The sequence below is a fragment of the Pteropus alecto genome, unplaced genomic scaffold, assembly GCF_000325575.1.
Source record: "Pteropus alecto unplaced genomic scaffold, ASM32557v1 scaffold45, whole genome shotgun sequence".
Taxonomy (NCBI): Eukaryota; Metazoa; Chordata; class Mammalia; order Chiroptera; family Pteropodidae; genus Pteropus; species Pteropus alecto.
In genome coordinates, this window is record NW_006442491.1 from 20,015,833 (window position 1) to 20,033,450 (window position 17,618).

At 47.4% G+C, this 17,618-nt stretch overlaps 1 protein-coding gene and 1 pseudogene across 1 annotated transcript in view; one reads left to right on the forward strand and one right to left on the reverse strand.

Moving 5' to 3' along the window:
- Window positions 1-11,717: 11,717 nt before the first annotated feature.
- On the reverse strand, window positions 11,718-11,835 carry LOC112471059 (annotated as a pseudogene).
- Window positions 11,836-14,795: 2,960 nt separating this feature from the next.
- The window catches only part of BPIFB1 (BPI fold containing family B member 1), an 18,771-nt gene continuing 15,948 nt past the window's right edge, over window positions 14,796-17,618 (forward strand). The window contains exons 1-2 of the mRNA XM_006921719.1: window positions 14,796-14,910; window positions 17,447-17,588. Coding sequence (XP_006921781.1) covers window positions 14,796-14,910; window positions 17,447-17,588 — 257 coding nt within the window. The remainder of the gene's footprint in view (window positions 14,911-17,446; window positions 17,589-17,618) is intronic.

Genomic DNA, 17,618 nt, shown 5'->3' on the forward strand with positions numbered 1-17,618 from the left:
AGGGACGTTAGTGACAACAGCAGATTAAAGGCCTTTGAAAATTCTCTCCTACACAAAAGCAATGAGAAAAATAGCAAAAATATATTTGTCAGAACCAACCTTTTCAGAACTCTTGAAATTAATCAAATACTTGCAGCAATCTTGGGGTTTATTATTCAATAAATAAATCAGCCTGGGCTCTGTGAACCTGTCATGTTCAGTGGTGTTTCCCCTGATATTCTGAGACCACTAAAGACTCCATCTAACACACGTGTCAAGTGTCAAAGATTTTCAGAGAACTGTGGTTGATCCATCAGGGGGAGCAAAGACTGCAGGTCTCCCCATAACCATGAAGGCTCTGGACCACTAGGGGGCAGGCACTGGCCCTATAGAGCCTAGGTTTTTACACAGCTAGCAGAAGAGTCCTCAGGAGGAATGGAGGAAGACAGGTCATTCACAATGACCAGACATTCAGAACCATCCCTGCCTTAAATGTCAGCCCATGCGAGGGAGGAAATGTGTTTGAGTTCTTGCCCTTACAACATGCTTCACATCTCTGTTTGATCATTAATTTCAAACTTCAGCAACTTCACTTGCTTTATCTCTCTCACCTTCCCCCTACCTTACTCACAACGGCCTGAGTCTGCTGTCTCTCAGACTCCATTTCTCCCAAGTCTTCGTCATAAAACCTCAGCAGTTTCTCTGCCACCTGCTTTTGTTCTCTTTCCTATTCCCAACTCCCTATTTTCTTCTTCTACTAATTATCATCAATAGTAACATCTCAGAAATTGCTCATTTTAAAAAAATATTGGAATCTAAATTTCTATGGTATTAGAACAGAACAAAGCTGTGCTGCAGTAACAAAGGAGCTCTGAAACCTCAGCGGCCTAACACAATAAATATTGATTTTTCACTCATACATTCATTCCATGTTCTATTTTGGAAACATACCATCTGGAACTCATGACCTCCATGGTCATTAAGACAGGGCAATGACTATTGACAGATAGGCAGGATGTCATTAAGAGCCAGGTGGAAAGTGACATGCATCATTTCCTTTACATTCCATTGGCCAGACATTCTGAGCTGCAGTCCTTCACCTCAGAGGGGCTTTGTGGGGATTAACTCAGTTAATGCAGGTAATAATGTGCCTATTACAGTGTTTGGCACATAGTCAGGGCTCAAGAAACATAGCTGTTATTATCATTCATGCCAACTATTTTCCAGGATAGCATTTCAAGCAAATTATTTGAGTCTCATTTCATCATCGGAAAGACAGCTAGAGAGAAAGAGAGAGAGGGATCGTTCAATTCTTCTTCTCACCACATTATCCAGGAAAACCTAACGCTTTTCTGTTTCATTTGTATCTACTTGTGGTTATCTTCTATTTCTGAAAGTTGATACTGGGGCTTTTAGCTGAAAATTGTGACGTTTCCCATTATAATAAATTTATTTAAAGATGAGGTACAGTTTAAAGGAGAATCATTAGTAAATAAAGGTAATGGTGGCTGAGATGTGGCAAAAATCATGGAAGTGATATGTGAATGACTGGAATCTAAGCAGCTTGAGGACCTGTCCTCCAATTCCTGATCAGCCTTGCTACTACTGGATGGATACTCTGAGCCAAGAAGACCTCCAGGATCCTAGCCTGCACCAGTGCGCGTACATATGACTTGTGACCACTAGAGGGAGCTGTTGCATAGCAACTCAACAATCATCTTGCAGATTAACATTTATTTAGCACTGATGGTGGGCCCAGCACCTTGCTAAACTCTTTAAATGCAGGATTTGATTTAATCCTCAGAGAGATGAGGACACTAAGGCTCAAGGTTATACAAGTTATGAGCAGTGGATCCAGGATTCGAATCCTGAAAGTCAAACTCTTTGCCAGGGGTTGCACATTCATGAGCCTCCAGCCAAACCTGGAAGATTTTCGTTTTTACTTTAAATCATTTTAAATGCTGATTATCATCCAATTATGTGCTGATTACAAATGTATTTACCATTTTCCCCAAACCCCATCACACTAAGTTGTCTTATGCTATTAAATGCTTGGCCCCTAAAGTAGGGTTGCCAGTTTTACCAATAAAAATGCAAGACACCTGGTTAAGTTTGAATTTCATATAAACGACAAACAATTTTTAGTGTAAGTATGTTTCAAATATTGCATTGCACATCCTTAAATTAAATGATTATTCATCTTTTATTTAAAATTCAAATTTAAATTGGCTTCCTGTGTTTTTTTTTCTGGCAAACTTCCCCTACAGGCATTTGTATTTATTACTGCTACTCTGTACTCCATCCCCTCACAAAGGGATATTTATTGAGCATCCTTTCTGTGCTAGTTTCGAGTGAGGACCAGAGCAATAAAAGATTGTGCAGCAGCTCCAGGCTGCAGTTCAAGCAGCACAGTTGCTTGAGCCATGTGATCATGTGGACTTCATGGCACCAGAAGTTATCTGTGATAGTTAAAGATGCCACGTGCAGTTTCTGACAAACCCCAGTAAGGGAGTCTCAGAGAAGACCGCTAGCGTTCTGGAGCAAGGTCATGCCATCTTTAGCGGAGAAGTGTATGCTGTTAGAAAAACAGCTCCTGACATGTTACTGGGCTCTGGTAGAGAAGAGGTGCCTGGCCATAGCCCATCAAGTAACTATGAGGCCAGAACTTCCCATCAAGCACTAGGCACTGTTATCTACCAAGTCATAAGGTCAGGCCAGACCAACAGCAATCCCTCAGCAGGTAGAAGTGGTACATCTAGTTTGGGCTCAAGAAGGGCCAGAGGATATAAGTAAGCTGCATGAATAGGTGACCCAGACCGCCCCCCACCCCCATATCATCTATGTCATCTCTTAGTGTTACACTGACACTTTCCCCTCAGTTCAAACCTAAGGCCACGTGAGATATTCCCCACAACCAGCTGATGAAGAAGGAAAAAAGCCTGAGCTTGGTTCATAAATGGGTCAGCTCCATGTGTTGGCATAAGCTGAAATTGGGTGGTGAATTTCACTATCGCCCCACCTGGAGTGACTCTGAAAGACAGGAGTGTGAGGAAACCCTCCTAACAAGCAAGACTTCAGGCTGCACACTTGGTCGTGCACTTTGAGAAAAGAGGAAATGGCCAAATATTTAGCCTCACAGGCTGAGGCAAATGGCTTAATAGTTTAGTTGGGGACCTAGAAGAAGTTAAGATTTAAAGACTGGGGACACCGAAGCTAACCTAGTAACTAGCGCCGAATGTATGACTTGTCAACGACAAGGACGAACACTGAATTCCTGACATAGTGCCATCCATTCAGGTGACCAAGCAGCCACCTAGACGAGCAGAAGGGCTGAGGATTAGGGCAATGAGAAGGGAGATCATGAGTATCGGTTAAGGCCTCCTGGTCATTTTTAAGGAAAATTTATATAGAGAATACAATGCACAAACATTTAAGTGTATCTATATTTCATTTTTATACCTGAATTTCTTAAACTTTTTAAAAAAGACTATAGGTACTGGCGACCATTGCTCTACTTTTGGCCAGCACTTATTGAGCCCCCAATGTGTGCCACACAGTGTGGTGGTATGCTAGAGCAACATAGTAATGTGACAAAGTTACAGTTCTCATGAGCTCACAGTTGGGGGTGGGGTGCAGATGATAAGCACATGAACAAACAAACAAAAAAGGTCTGTTGCTGGCTGTGATGGGGGTTATAAAGGTCAAAAAGTGAGGGGATGTAATGAAGATTGTATGACTGAGGGTGGGGAGTACCCTCACCCTCACCCTCATCTTACTTCGAGGCCTCAATGTAAGATGGCCTCTCTAAGGAGGGGACATTTGAGCAGAAGCGTGACTAGTAAGAAGATGCGTGGACACCTTCCAGCTTTGACAAGTGCTGGCTGTTTCCTGAAACAAGCCTCTTCACCTCTCTGAGCCTCGGTTTCCTCATTCATGTTGCAGGGATGGTAACAGCTCTGCCTCATAGGGTTGTGGTGAGGATTAAATGAGGGAGTTGATAGGCTTCACATAGGGCCCAGCACATGTGAGCATGCAGCAAACGTCAGCAGCTATTCGTGTTGCCATTGCTACCACTAGCGATGCTGTTAAATGCAGCCTGAGATCTATTATGTGCAGATCCCGTGCTGGGTGCTGAGGACACAGGGGTGGAACAGATGGGTGTCTTCCCTCATGGAGTTCACAGTCTAGAGAGTAAGACAGTTACAGAACAGGGTGATCAGAGCTGCAGGAGAAATAGCTGGAAAGTACCCTCAGGACACTAAGAAGGGGATGACTTCCTATAAGATGTCCAGGAAGGCTTCCTGGAGGAGGTGACACCTTTGATGGGCCTAAAAAGAGAATTGGGATCTCATCAGATAAGTGAGAGCAGAAGCACATTCCAGATTGAAAAACCAGCCCATGAAAAAGCAGAGAAAAATGAAATGTTCTGTTGCATGCAGGTAAAAAAAAAAAAAAAAACTTACATCAATAGAATAGAAAAACTAAATAGGAGATGGAGAAGGAAAAGCTTAGACAGAGAAGGGCTGGACCTTGGAAGGCTCAGAGCTAAGGTTGAGAGCTGGACTTTCTCCTGAGCCGTAGGGAGCCAGGGACATGCGTTATAAAAAAGATGGCCCTGACAAACCCACCAAAAGAGCTAAAATTAAAAAGAGTGACCATACCACGTGTTGGTGTGGGAGTGGAACAACCAGACTTTAGTACACTGCTGGCAGGATTTAAATGGTACGACTGCTCTAGGAAAAGTTCTGGCAGGTCCCTATAAAATAATCATACCCCTACTCTATGACCCAGCAATTTCGCTTTTTTTATTCACAAAAAGATTTGTTTAAAAATGTTCAATAGAAATTGTATTCATAATAACCCCTGAATCGGAAATAGCTTGGGTGTCCGTCAACAGTAGGAAGAATAAATAAATACATTGTGATTTAGTGGTCTACAGCCATACACTCCCAATCTCGTCTGATCTCGGAAGCTAAACAGGGTCGGGCCTGGTTAGTACTTGAATGGAAGACCACCTAGGAAGACCTAGGTAGTGCTGTAGGCTTAAAAAAAATAATTGTGATTTACCCATACAATAGAATACTGTGCATCCGTAAAAAGAAAGGATCTACCAATAGTAGCAACAACATGTATGGATACCAAAAACATTAGGCTGAGTGAAAAAAGCCAGGCACAATAGAGTATATACTGTATGTTCCATTTACATGAAGACCAAGAACAGACAAAACTAATCTATGGTGGTAAAAAAAAAATCAGAACTCACCCTCACGGAGGTTAGGGGGGCCACTGGCTAGAAAGGGGCATAAGAGAACTTTTTGGGTTGATGTTGAAATTATGTATCTTGATAGGGGTTTGGTTTACACTGGTATATGTATTTGTCATATCTCAGCAAATGGACACTTAAGATCTGTGCTTTCCATAATATATTTTGAACTGTTTTCCTTTGCAGCCTAGAGTCTGGACAGTCTCCAGGATCACTCTAATGGTTCCAGAGAGTTCTCTGGCTAAGGATTGGTGTCACATCTGCCAGGCCATGTTGACGATCTTATAAAAAGTGATATTTTCACTGTACTTCTGCTTCTTTCTGTTCTGCATGGCTCCTCGAGGGCTCTTTGGGGCAGAAGCAAAAGGTACCCCTGAGTCTGGGCCTGTCTGTTCCGAATGGTCAGTTCCATGGTAATCCCCGGATCCCCCAGTCCCCAGTTGCCTCGGTGATATCGCCAGCGTTTTTTGGAGACAGACTTTGGGGGCCTGGGCAGATGTGGCACCCACTGTCCCACAGGCACACCAGTTTGATCTTATTGGGTTTAAACTTTTGGCATCGTGGAGGAGGCCACTGGCCTTGGATGAACCCAGGTGCTGGAGGACCAGACAAAGGTACACCTTGGCTTCCTCCAAGCCAACAGACCAACTCCAAACAAATGTTGAACTCTAGGTAATGATATGCGTGCTTAAGTCCATAGTGGGAAGGGTACTGACATCTACAACTTAGTTTGAAATCAAATCAGTAAGATAGATGGGCAGAATTTAGGTGGTGGATAGACGGTGTTATCTGCAAAACTAACTTTGCTCCGTGTTTGAAAACTTTGCTAAGAAAGTATTAGGAGGAAATGGCTCTGGCTGCAGTGCAAAGAGGGAATTTGAGGGGGCCCTCTGAGGGGCTGCTGCAACCACCCAGTCAGTAAATGGCAAGGCCAGAAGTGAGGCCAGGCAGTGGGGGTGGAGATGGGGGAGGCTGGAGACTCCATTTGCGGAGAGACTCAGGAAGAAGTGAGGAGGAGATGAGGAATGAGTGGGACCAGGCCAGGATTCAAGTCCTCTGTGCAAGGAGACCCTAGAATGGCCTCTCACAGGAGCAGCAGAGAAGCAGAGTGGGGTGGTGGGGGTGGGGGTAGGGAGGCATCCTGAATGTCTCTGTCCAATGCAAAGGAAGACATTAAAAAGAATTCCTGTGATGTCCCTACTTCGAATGGGTCTTCTGGTTTACCTACTAAATACCTTTCTCCTCTCCTGGAGGACTGCGTGATTAAGTGAGTAAATGTTAGTACAGGAACCTAATTCCATGTGTGTGACTTTGAGGGAGGTGCCCAATGGGTCCCCCTCCTCCCCTCCTTGGCCCCCAGGAATCCTATTAAGCAAAGAGCAAGACATTTGTAGTCCACAGAGGTGGCAAGTCCAGTAACAGTGCAAAGAGTTTCGAGAACTCACTTCGTTCAGTTTTTGCTTTGAAGACTCCGCTGGTGCCAGAGGACACGCACGCAGGTAAGACATTTGCCATCTGGCTCACACACACTCAGAAAGAGCTCCAAAACATTTCTTGATAGATAACTTGGTGCAGCGTCTTCCAGAAGCAGGGCGCCTCTCAGACATTAGCAGGAGTGAGAATGTGATGGGCCTTCCTAGTCTTCCTCAACCCTTCCCATATGAAGGGCCAACAGAATACAAGTGTCTTCAACACCTCTCCAACCACTGGCCATGCTCTCCAGGCACTTCAAGCAGGCAGCATGGCTAGCCAGAACGTGTTTCTGTTCGTTTTCACTGTGACTAGAAAAAGTATTTCACCTCTCTGAAGGGTGCTCATCCAAACCTCATCCACGAAATGAGGATGAAACAGTGTCCACCTCCAGGCATCAGTGTGGGGTTAAGTGGGGTTAGATGGGTTAATGCAAGGAAGAGTGTAGACGTTATTGTCATCGCTGTAGTCATGTTGTCACGTCTTATTTATGGGAAGCAATGTTGTTTTTTCACTTTTGGTAGGGTTATACAATTTCTTGTTAAAAATAGAAAATCAAGTTTATTTAAATTTTCAAACGTGGTTTCATTTACCAAAATGTATGTTGAGTAAGCAGTAATGCAAGGTTAGCAGATGTTGCAGAATGTGAAATTAGATGTCACCAGCAGGTGAAGGCATTGCACAGGCAACAAGTGTTTGGAAGACGATGGCTGAAAGATTGAGAACCCAAGTTTCACAGTCAGAGGAATCAGAGTTCAAATCCTGGCCTCTTGTCCCGGTAGCTGTGTGACCTTGAGCAGATCACCTGGCCTTCTGCACCTCCATTTTCTTATCTGTACAATGAGGGGTAATAGCAGTGAACTTGCATGCTGGAGGCTTAGCCTGACAGGTGGTGAGCACTCAGAAATGGTAAGGCTGTTCCTACTCTTCACTTCAGGCAGCCTTTCCTTTCATTCATAATTAGCCCCCAAAATTGTGTTCCCAAAATCAAACACATAAAATGTGAGATTTTATGCAGAGTGTGTGTGTGTGTGTGTGTGCGTGTGTGTCAGATGTTGGGGGAGGGCATCCAGTTTCCAGAGGGCTAAAGCCACTTAAACCCTCATGATGCTTTGATGGTAGAGCTCCAGCTTTCCATATGTGTTCTTTATTTTTGTTCTCTGTCCCCACAACCGAAACAATTGAGCTCTGTGTTTGCATATTCCCTTGTCTATTTCTGGCTCACTCTCTGTCTCCCTAAGAGAATGTGAGTCCCGGGAGGACAGGGGTGGTTTGTTTGCTCCCTGCTATGTCCAAGGCACCTTTACTGGGTCCATTAGCTGACCATCCAACTTACCTGCTGGCTGACTGTGTCTATCTGTCCCTCCAGTCCTGAGTTACTAAAGAGAATGAGGGCGCACATATCACTCTGTCTGGGTTTCCCTTTCCTAGGGCACTTACCAATGCCCAGCTGACCTCCATCCGACCATGCTGCCTGGACGGGAATGACAGCACTTAGCCCTCTGCCTGCACTGACCCTGATCATGACTCAATGCCTGTCCTTTCTGTCCCTGTATGACACTCACCCTTGACTGTGACCCTTACGGGGGTGGAGAAGAGCTAAGAGTCTGGTTTAATGAGGGTTTGTTTGCCTTGAATCTTATCTATTCCTGGGCCACAAAAGAAGGATTATGCCCACGAGTTTCCAGTTCCCATTTCTGTCTTTCTTTCCCAGTGGTTCCGGGTACTAGTGTGACTGGGCTTTTGTTGCAACAATAAGCCACGTCAACATAGTGTTTCTCCGGAATCCCGACTCCATGGGTAAGCTCTGGGAAAGAGCTCCACTCCTTTGTCCTCTGCCCAACCTTTATTTACTCATTTTCAAGCTATTTCATGGGGTTATTTGCTGACCCCCCAAAAAAATGCCTTCGGTGTAAATCTTTTTTTTACTTCTCCTGCAAGGTCTATGCCAGACCCATGGAAAAACACATGTATAAGCTTTGACCTTGTATAGAGGGAGCAGAGCAATAATGTTCCACCCACAGAAGCCACTCTTCCCACCATGACTTCGCTCCATCAGCCTGTTTCTCTCAGGCAAGAGAGAGAATCCAGTATATTCCATGTCCCAACTCCAGGGGACACACTCCTCGAGCCCTTAAATGGCCCCAGGAAAGCCCCCTCCCTCTAGGCCTACACTTGGGGCAAACATCCATGCTCTCCTCACTGGGAGAATGGAAGGAGGAACCACTGCTGTTTCCTAAGAAATATCTTCACAGATCTGCCTCCTTCGCCCTCTTAACCCTTTTATCACCTCATTCTGAATCAGGAGCCCCCCACATGAGGCACCCAAGACTATGCAGCCAGTTCTTGGCCATCTGCTTATACTGTGGTCTGGCCTCTCTCCTTGGTATGTAGCATGCATGAATTGTGGTGTCTTGGATGACACTTGAGTTTTCAGATGTGAGTGAGGGCTAGTGAAGACACCCATCAGTGGGCAGTGAGAGAGAAGAGCCTTACTTCAGACAGAGCGGCCAGGAAAGGGCTTTCCAAGAAAGATACACTGAAGCTGAAATTTGGTGAATGAGAAGGAGTCAGCCAAGGGAAAGGCTAGGAGAGGAGCAATCCTGGGAGAAGGCTCAACACATGCAAAGGTCCTGAGGTGGAAATGAGAGGAGATTGGAGCAAAGCGATGAGAGATGAAGGCTGAGAGGTGGACAGCAGCCAACCACATGGGGCCTTGTAGAGCTCAGATTGTCATGCAAGAGCCGCAGAGGCCTTTGGAGGGTTTTAATAAGCAGGAGACTAACAAGATCTAAGTAATATTTTTAAAAATCAACTCAGGTTGTTGGACAGAAATTGGACATTGGAAAAGAGACTGGAATAGGTAAATGAATGGATGGATAGATGGATGAATGGACAGACAGAGAGACGAACAGATGGATAAATGGATGAATGGATGGAAAGATAAAATGGACATTTCTCAAGGCAGGGGCAGATCCAGTCCTCAAGAGACTAAGTAGTTAGTACCTGGGGGCTCTCCCAGGAAGGCAAGAGGACATCAGGTCCAGGTGAGGCAGAGGTTAGGCAGCTTTATGTAGATCCTGCCTTCTGAGTTGGGCCTTGAAAGTCAGTGATGTTAACATTTTAATAATAATAACAACAACAATAATAGCACTTGCCATTTACTGAATTCTTTAACATTCCAAGCATTTCACATCATTTTATGTGACCCTCAAAACAATCCCATTTCACCACTGAGGAAACAGGCTCAGTGAGAAGAAGTAACTTTCCCTGCACAGCTGACCAGCCCAGGAGCAGTGATTGAACCATGTCTGTTGGACTTCAGAAGCTTCTCCTGTTCTGAGGCCCACACAGGGCAAGACGGAGTTGTCAGAGGTTGGACAAGGCACTCCAGGAAGAGGACACAGCACAATCAAAGGCCTGGGAGCTGGGAAAGGGTGATGCTGAGGCAAAGAGGCCCTCAGCAGTCTGAGGGGAACTGAGATTGAGGGCAAGGCCATGGTGACCCGCAGGTTCCAAGGTGTTCCAGGCCTATAGGCACAGTTGTGCTTGCTGACCACAGTGAGGGTGTGAGGACCAGGAGGCAGGAAGCAGGAGCTGATGTGGGCCCAGGCTCGGGCCTCCCACAGAGGCATTGTCCATGGGCGGTAGGCATGGCGGGCTGGGGAGCCCAGGAGAGGGTGTTTGCCTCTGGAAATGTGCTCAATGGACAGGAAAGGTCTCTCCCAGGAGGCCTCACCTTTAGGAATTCATGGCCTTCGATGCATCTGCAAATATGGCGGGATGGCAAATATGGCAGGATGGCAAACACTCCTGCCTTATTCCTCTTGACAACTCCAGGAAGATGAGACCAGCCAGGACCCAGCCACATGCTGTATGGTACCAGGGCATTCTCTGCCCTTTCTCATCCCCCTGCACATGGACACAGGATTCAGCAATGGCCCTCCCAGCTCTGAACCACAGTCTGGCTTCTCGACTGAAATTGGGCAGCAAGGATAGTTTCCCAGATTATGCCAAATGGCTGTCTGCCTCTCGCCCTGCAACATTAACCTGGAGTTGCTGGAGGACAACATGATTGAGCTCAAGTCCCAGCTCTGGCACCCCCGGCGGTGACCTAAAGCAAGTCACTCACTGCTTAGCCTCAGATGCCCTTGGTAAACCTAGGGCTGCTGAGCCCCACCTCTGAGTTGTCTGAGCAGCTTAAGTGAGCCAAGGCCTTCCCCCGAGCAATAGGTGAAGGGGGTCCTGCAGGGCTGTTCATTTGTCCTCGTAGTTCATAGTCATGCCTCATTATTCATTCACTCCACAAATATTCGTTGAGATTCTGGAAGGCACAGACAAAGCAAAGAGGGTGTTAAACTGCTACAGAAAAAAAAATGAATAAAAGCACATGCTAAGTGCTATGGGAGCATGCACCTCGGTTCATTTTCTCAGCATCCTTGAGGGAGGTGCCACTACTATCCCCATTTTACGGATGAAGACATTGAGGCTCAGAGAGGTTAAGTAACTTGCACAGGGTCACATGGCAAAGAAGTAGCAAAAAAGAAATTCAAACCTATTCTCTTGAGTGAATTAACGGAGATGTATATTCCTAAATCCTTGGGTGCATTAGGAATAAGGGATGGGCAAGGCTATTACTTCCTTCCTCCAAGTTCATTATCTGAACTAAACTATGATCATAGCTTCTCTACAGAGGCTTACCCCACTATAAGTAATTATAGCAACAGCAACATTTATTGAGCATTAACTCTGTGCCAGGACCTATGCTCTAAGCCATATGCACCATGTTCCTCTCAGCACCCTATGAGGTAGGTGCTACCATTATTCCCATTTCACAGTTAAAAAAAATTTGAGACTCAGAGAGGTTAAGGAATGTGCTTCGAGTTACACAGCATAGAAATGATGGAGCCAGGACTCAAACCCAGTCTGTCCTCAGAACACTCCTATATCCACCAAGCTGGGGAGACATCCCTAGATAAGTTCTTTTGTTTTGTTTTGTTTTTTACGCCTACAGCACCCGGTCTTCCTAGGTGGTCTGCCATCCAAGTACTAACCAGGCCCGACCCTGCTTACTTCCGAGATCAGACGGGATCAGGCATGTTCAGGGTGGCATGGCTGTAGACAGCCTAGATGGGTTTTGAAGTCAGAGTTCTAGTTCAAATCCTGACTCTGTCATTTGCTGACTATGTGAGGCTGTTTCCTCTGTAGTAAAGTTGAGCTAATGATGCTGACTCTGGTGGGGTTGACACTCCACTGACAACCAATATAAAGCCTAGGATGGCACTTGCCATGTCATAGGTACTTCATATATCATCACTGCTACTGTTCTCATCATTGTCCCCATGGGAGTGACTGCCCAGGAGTCAAGAAACCCTGTGCACAGGCCACAACATGCCTGGTCCAGCTGCTGCCACATGCCCCAGTGCCCCATCCACCCTTCGAAACCTGAGATTTCCTTTCTTCGAACCTCAGGAAGCTGGAATTCTAAGGCTTCCTCCAGTCAAGGATGTGGTTCAACAGAAGCAACAAATATTTTCCTTGGAGACACTGGCCCAGTCTCAGGCCTTGGCCCAAATGCAAAGAATGACAGCCTAGCCCAGGGTATACAGGATATAAGGCTGGACTTCCAGACCCACTGCCCAGGTGAGAAGAGCAGTAGGCTGAAAACTCTCGTGTGTCCAGGTAAAAGTGTGGGGAAGGGGCTGAAAGCCTAGAGCACCAGGAATGTTCTGAGCTGCAGACACCTGTTGAAGTCAAGTCAGGAGCCAAGAGGAAGACTTAGCTTTGAGGTAAGGTCCCTCAGTCCACTAGGACCCTCGGAGGGTCAGGACCAGGGAGTAGAGAGGTCCCCAGCTCTTCACCGAGAAAACTGAAGAGGAGTGATGAGGAATCAGACTGGCCAAGTCTTTCCCTGACCTCTTCCCAATGACGTAAACCCACTCTGCACATGCCAATTGCTCTGTGCCCAGCCCTGTGCTAGGATGATAATGGGGACGAGAAGCATCAGACAATCCTGGTCCCTCAGGGAACTCCCAGTATGAGCCAGTGAGGTACATTCTGTGCTCAAGGAAAGCCCAGGCACATGGTAGTGGAGGGCAGTCAGGGAAGGCTTCCTGAAAGAGGTGACGTGTCAGTTGAGAAATCAAGTAGAAGTTGGCTAGTCAAAGGAGGAAAGAAAGCCATTCCATGGGAGGAGAACAACATAAGCAAAGGCCAGGAGGCCAGATACAGTGTTGTGAGGTTGTGCACAGTATTGGGATTTGGGGAGGGGACACTTTTCCACAGAAGTGGTTGCTACCATCCTCTTGGTTCCCTGAGCACCTCTGATCAGAGCAGGACAGAGTGATGTGCAAAGATAATGGAAAGAAATCAGGGCCAAGATGCTTTAAAGAAAAAAGTTATAGGGGCTAGGGGGCTTCTTGGGCAAAAGAGCAGGGTGCAGAGTGCCATCTCTGTCTTCTGGCTTTTGACTGCAAGGTGATTCTTTCTGACCCCAGTATCAGTAATAATAATTGTCATAATCATAATAACGGCTAAAATTCATTGAGCTCTTGTGGCATTCCAGACTACAAATAGATTGTCCCATTTAATCCTCCCAACAACCCTGTGATGTAAGTAATAATATTATCTCTTATTTTATAGATGAGAAAACTGAGGCTCACGGAGGGTAAGTCACTTGCCAAAGATCACACAGTGATAGAGGCAGTCCTCCAGCTTGGGTCTGTCTGACTTCAAGGCCCATGATATTTCTCCTCTACCCTCAAGCCTCCCAACAGACAGGGATGGGGGTTCTGTGATTTAAAAAGGGTCTCCATGGCCTAGACCTTTTCAGTTTAGCAGGCTCAGATTCCCCATTCTTCCAGAGCTCCCAGAGACCATTCAGTCATTCAGCAACCATTTTTTTATTAAGCACCCACTGTGTGCCAAGTACTATGCTGAATAGTAGAGACACAGGGGGAGCAAGTAGAACCAATGCTCCCTCCCAGAGCTCATGGCCCGGTCAGGGAGGCAGATATTGAATCATTATTGCAGGTGTCTCTAAGAGCTCACACTGTTCTAGTTCATAGAAGACATACATCATCCAGATGCCACATTTGTCTTCGGCAACAAGGAAACCACATGCTGAGCCAAGTAAGAGCTTGGGTCTCTGGATCAGCATCTTTCCTCCCTCCAAGCAGAACAGTCCACAGGAGGCAGAAGCTTCCATGGGGTCTTGGAGGCTGAGCCAGAATGCAAGCTGCGGAACTCAGAACCAGGTTACAGGTACTAATGTTCCACCTCATGGAGAAGACAGAGCAGCCAAAGGACCAGAATACCCCCAGCTCCTCTCCCAGGAAACACCTACAGGCCTCTCCCTCTCTCTCTGCCTTTCTCCTTCTGGCTCCAAGCAGCCATCTAGTCCTTCCTCAGGCCCCTTAGAATTGTGGAGTAAGCAAACAGCTTTCTTGCCACTTTCAGTCCTACCTGCATTCTCATGTACCTCCTGCCTCCAAACTTCCTGTCCTGGGCACATAGGACAACATTTCTCCAAGCGTGGTCCAGGGTCTCTTGCTGCAGAAGAGGGAAAGCTTTATAGAAGAAAGGGACATGTGAGCAAAGTTTTAAAGGATGAATGGGAATCCAGCAGGCTCATGAGGAAGGGGGAAAGTATCACAGGAAGAAGGAAGAGCAAGGAAAAAGGCACAGACACAGGAGACAACAGGGTATGTTCTGGGACCTTCAAGCAGCTTTAGGTGACTGGAACTTTATAGAGCAAGAGGGGAATGAGCAGGAGGTGGAGTTGGCTGAGGCTGGACCATTGAGGGTTTTAAGTGTCAAATGCTATAAAGTAGGGCACTACTTCATTTGCTGGATGAGAAAACTGAGGTACTGAGAGGTTAAGCTGGTTGACACAGACCCAAATGGTCAGGCTCCAGAGCCCACCCTCTTAACCACTTCACAAAATGGCCTCTCATGGACTCCGTGCCCCAAGTCACCAGGTGTGGTGGTCCTGCCCTTGGCCTCTCCTCCTGACTAACAGGGCCCTTTGTGCTCACCCCAGGTTCTGACGCCTGCCACCTGCTGCTCACTGACCCCCAAGAAGATGGCTGGCTCAAGGACCTTCACTCTCCTCTGCGGTTTGCTGGCAGCCACCTTGGTCAGAGCCACCCTCAGCCCCCCTGTGGTTTTGAGCCTCGGCCCAGAAGTCATCAGAGAAAGTAAGTCTCAGCCACTCAGTCCTCAGCACCGTGAGGCAAGGGGGCAGGTGGAGCAGCTCTCCAAAGGAGGGAAGGAATTCCCCATCACTGGGGAAATGCAAGGCACAGCTGGGACCCCAGGTCTAAAGTGAGACGCAAGTGGGCGGGTTATAAAGCTTGAGAGTGTCTAAGATTCCCAAAAGCCCATGACTTTAAGATCGTTGCCTTCTTAAATTCCGTGATTCCAAAGACCCACTACTCTTAGTCCCGCAGCCTGCAGAAGGGGTGTGTAGCACGGCGTGTGATGATATACCTGCCCCTCCTATTTCCCACGCCTAAATCTCCCAGAGAGTTAGAGTCAGTATGCAACCAGTTCCCAGAGCAAAGACTTTCGGCTGGGAGTCTGGCGGCCTGGGCCCCAGGCACAGCTTTATCACCCTCTAGCTCTGAGGCCCTGGGCAACTCCCTGAACCTTGGTTTCTGCCTCTGGAAACAAATGAGAGGGCCTGCCTCGTGAGTTTGCTGGGACTATCCAATAGGACAGGAAGTGACAAGAGCTTGATGAACTCCATGGTCAGGCTTCTCAACCCCAGCACTTCTGACCTTGTGAACCAAATAATTGTTTATTGTGGGGGGCTGTCCTGTGCATTCTAGGATGTTTAGCAGCATCCTCAGCCCAATCGTGACAACCAAAAATGTCTCCTAGGGGACAGAATTGCCCTAGTTTAGAACCACTGCTCTCAAGTGTTATCCCCTAAGAGGGTGATAATCAGTTGGCTCTGGAGGTCCATCTAAAGACCAATGCTCTGCATGCCCTGGCCTGGGCCAGGGCTGGATGGGTAGGCATGGTCCTGAAGGGCCATACAGGCACTGGAGCCAGAGGAAGGATCCCCAAGTAGAGACAGGGAACAGAGAGTTCTAGGTGCTATGGGGAGAAGCAAAGGTGCCCTGGGCCCATACTGTGGATTGCAAGCATACGGAATTTCAGCCAGAAGGAGCTTGGAGATGAGCGACCATGTTTAGGTTCCCAGCCAGGAAAATCTTGAGTTGAGTTGTGTGCAAGTAGTTGGTTTTAGAGGTGATCCCAGAAAACACCTGCAGGAGAGTGGGAAGCATGTCAGGCAAGGGCATATAGTTACCACTGTGAGTTGGAGCTCAGTCCTACCAGGTGACTGTGTTAGTTAGGGCCAGACAGGAGGCAGAAACCACACAGTAAGCTTAACAGGTGAGTTTGTATAAAGAATAATGAGCAGGGGATTGGAGTCATGGGGAATTGGCTAAGAAGGAAAAAAAAAAAAAAAAAAAAGAACTTCAAAGAATACCCTGGATGCTGGGGAGAAAGGAAGGTTAATCCATGGAGAGAACAAACTTGAAAGGAAAGAATCCTCCCCAGACCTCATGGGAGAAGTGTGGTTGAAGCCCACTGGATGGTAGAGAAATCACCGAGTTGTCTATGTCAGAGCCGATCCACAGCTGGCAAGCTGAGGCCAGAGAACTGCCTGCAGGGAGTCAATGGAATTTTCTGGAAAGCTGCTCCTGAGGAAGGGGGTAGCTGTCGACTCACCAGGAAGCTGTCTCCTGGAAACTGCCAGAAGGCAAGCTGGGATGCCCAGAGTACTCACTAGCTGCCCTCAGGAGTGCTGCTGAACTCACAGCCCTGGACAGTGATACCACAGAAGCCTGGCAGGAGAAGGCCAGGGCCAGAAGGGGCAGCCCCTTCCTCCGTCATGTCCTTCCAGAGCCTCTACTGACAGGACTTAACGTTGCACCAGCTGGCAAAGGAGGAATATTTACAGGGCGCATCTTTGTTATCACAGGCTAAAAGCGTGGTTTTTCTGTTGAGAGGCAATAACACAGAAGGACTGAGGACACGGCGAGGCACCCCCACCTGAGTCATCCCGCCCGAGGGCTGAGGGAGCTGGGGTGTTCGTACACCAGTTCCCATAGGTCACTGGCCCAGGGCTGCTTCCCAAGCATCAATTCTCCAGCACTTCTGACCTGCTCTGCACACAAGCCAAACGGGCTCTGGCTACCGGTAGGGAACAGAACCCAGAGTTACTGTTTCACGGGCCCCCGATCTTGCCTCCTCCTTTCTCTGCTAATCACCTGAGGCTCTTTGGACAATAGGCCCATAGGATGTGATGGCCACAGAATTGTTAGCAAGTGTGTTTTGGCAGCAAAACAGTCCCAAGCAGAGCCTTGTGGGTTCCCAGCCTCTTGACTCCAGAAGTGTTTGCCACTGGCTGGTGGGAAGAATGCAGGTCCATGTGCCAAGAATCCCGGCCAATGCTCCCAGCAGAGGCTGGCAATGCTCAGGGGTGTGAATGGTCCCAGTTATGCCCCAGCCTCAGTCTCCATGTGAAAATGACCCATCTGGGCCTCTGTCCTCAAGGCTACATCTACACGGTGGAGATGGTTAGGAAGGAGCAATCCATAGCCTCACCTTGTGCCCAGATCCAAGTAGCCCTGAGTGATGTCTCACCCCAGCCTGGAGCCCCCACCAAGCCATCCTTCTTGACCCTCCTGCTATACTCTAATCCCTGGGATCTGCCTCCAGGGCTGACAAAGGAGCTGAAGGACCATAATGTTACCAACATCCTCCAGCAGCTGCCTCTGCTCAGCGCCATACGGCAGAAGCCGGCGGGGGGCAACTCCATACTAGGCAATCTGGTGAACTCTTTCCTGAACCATATTATCTGGTAAGTCAACAAGACTAAATTGGGAGCTCC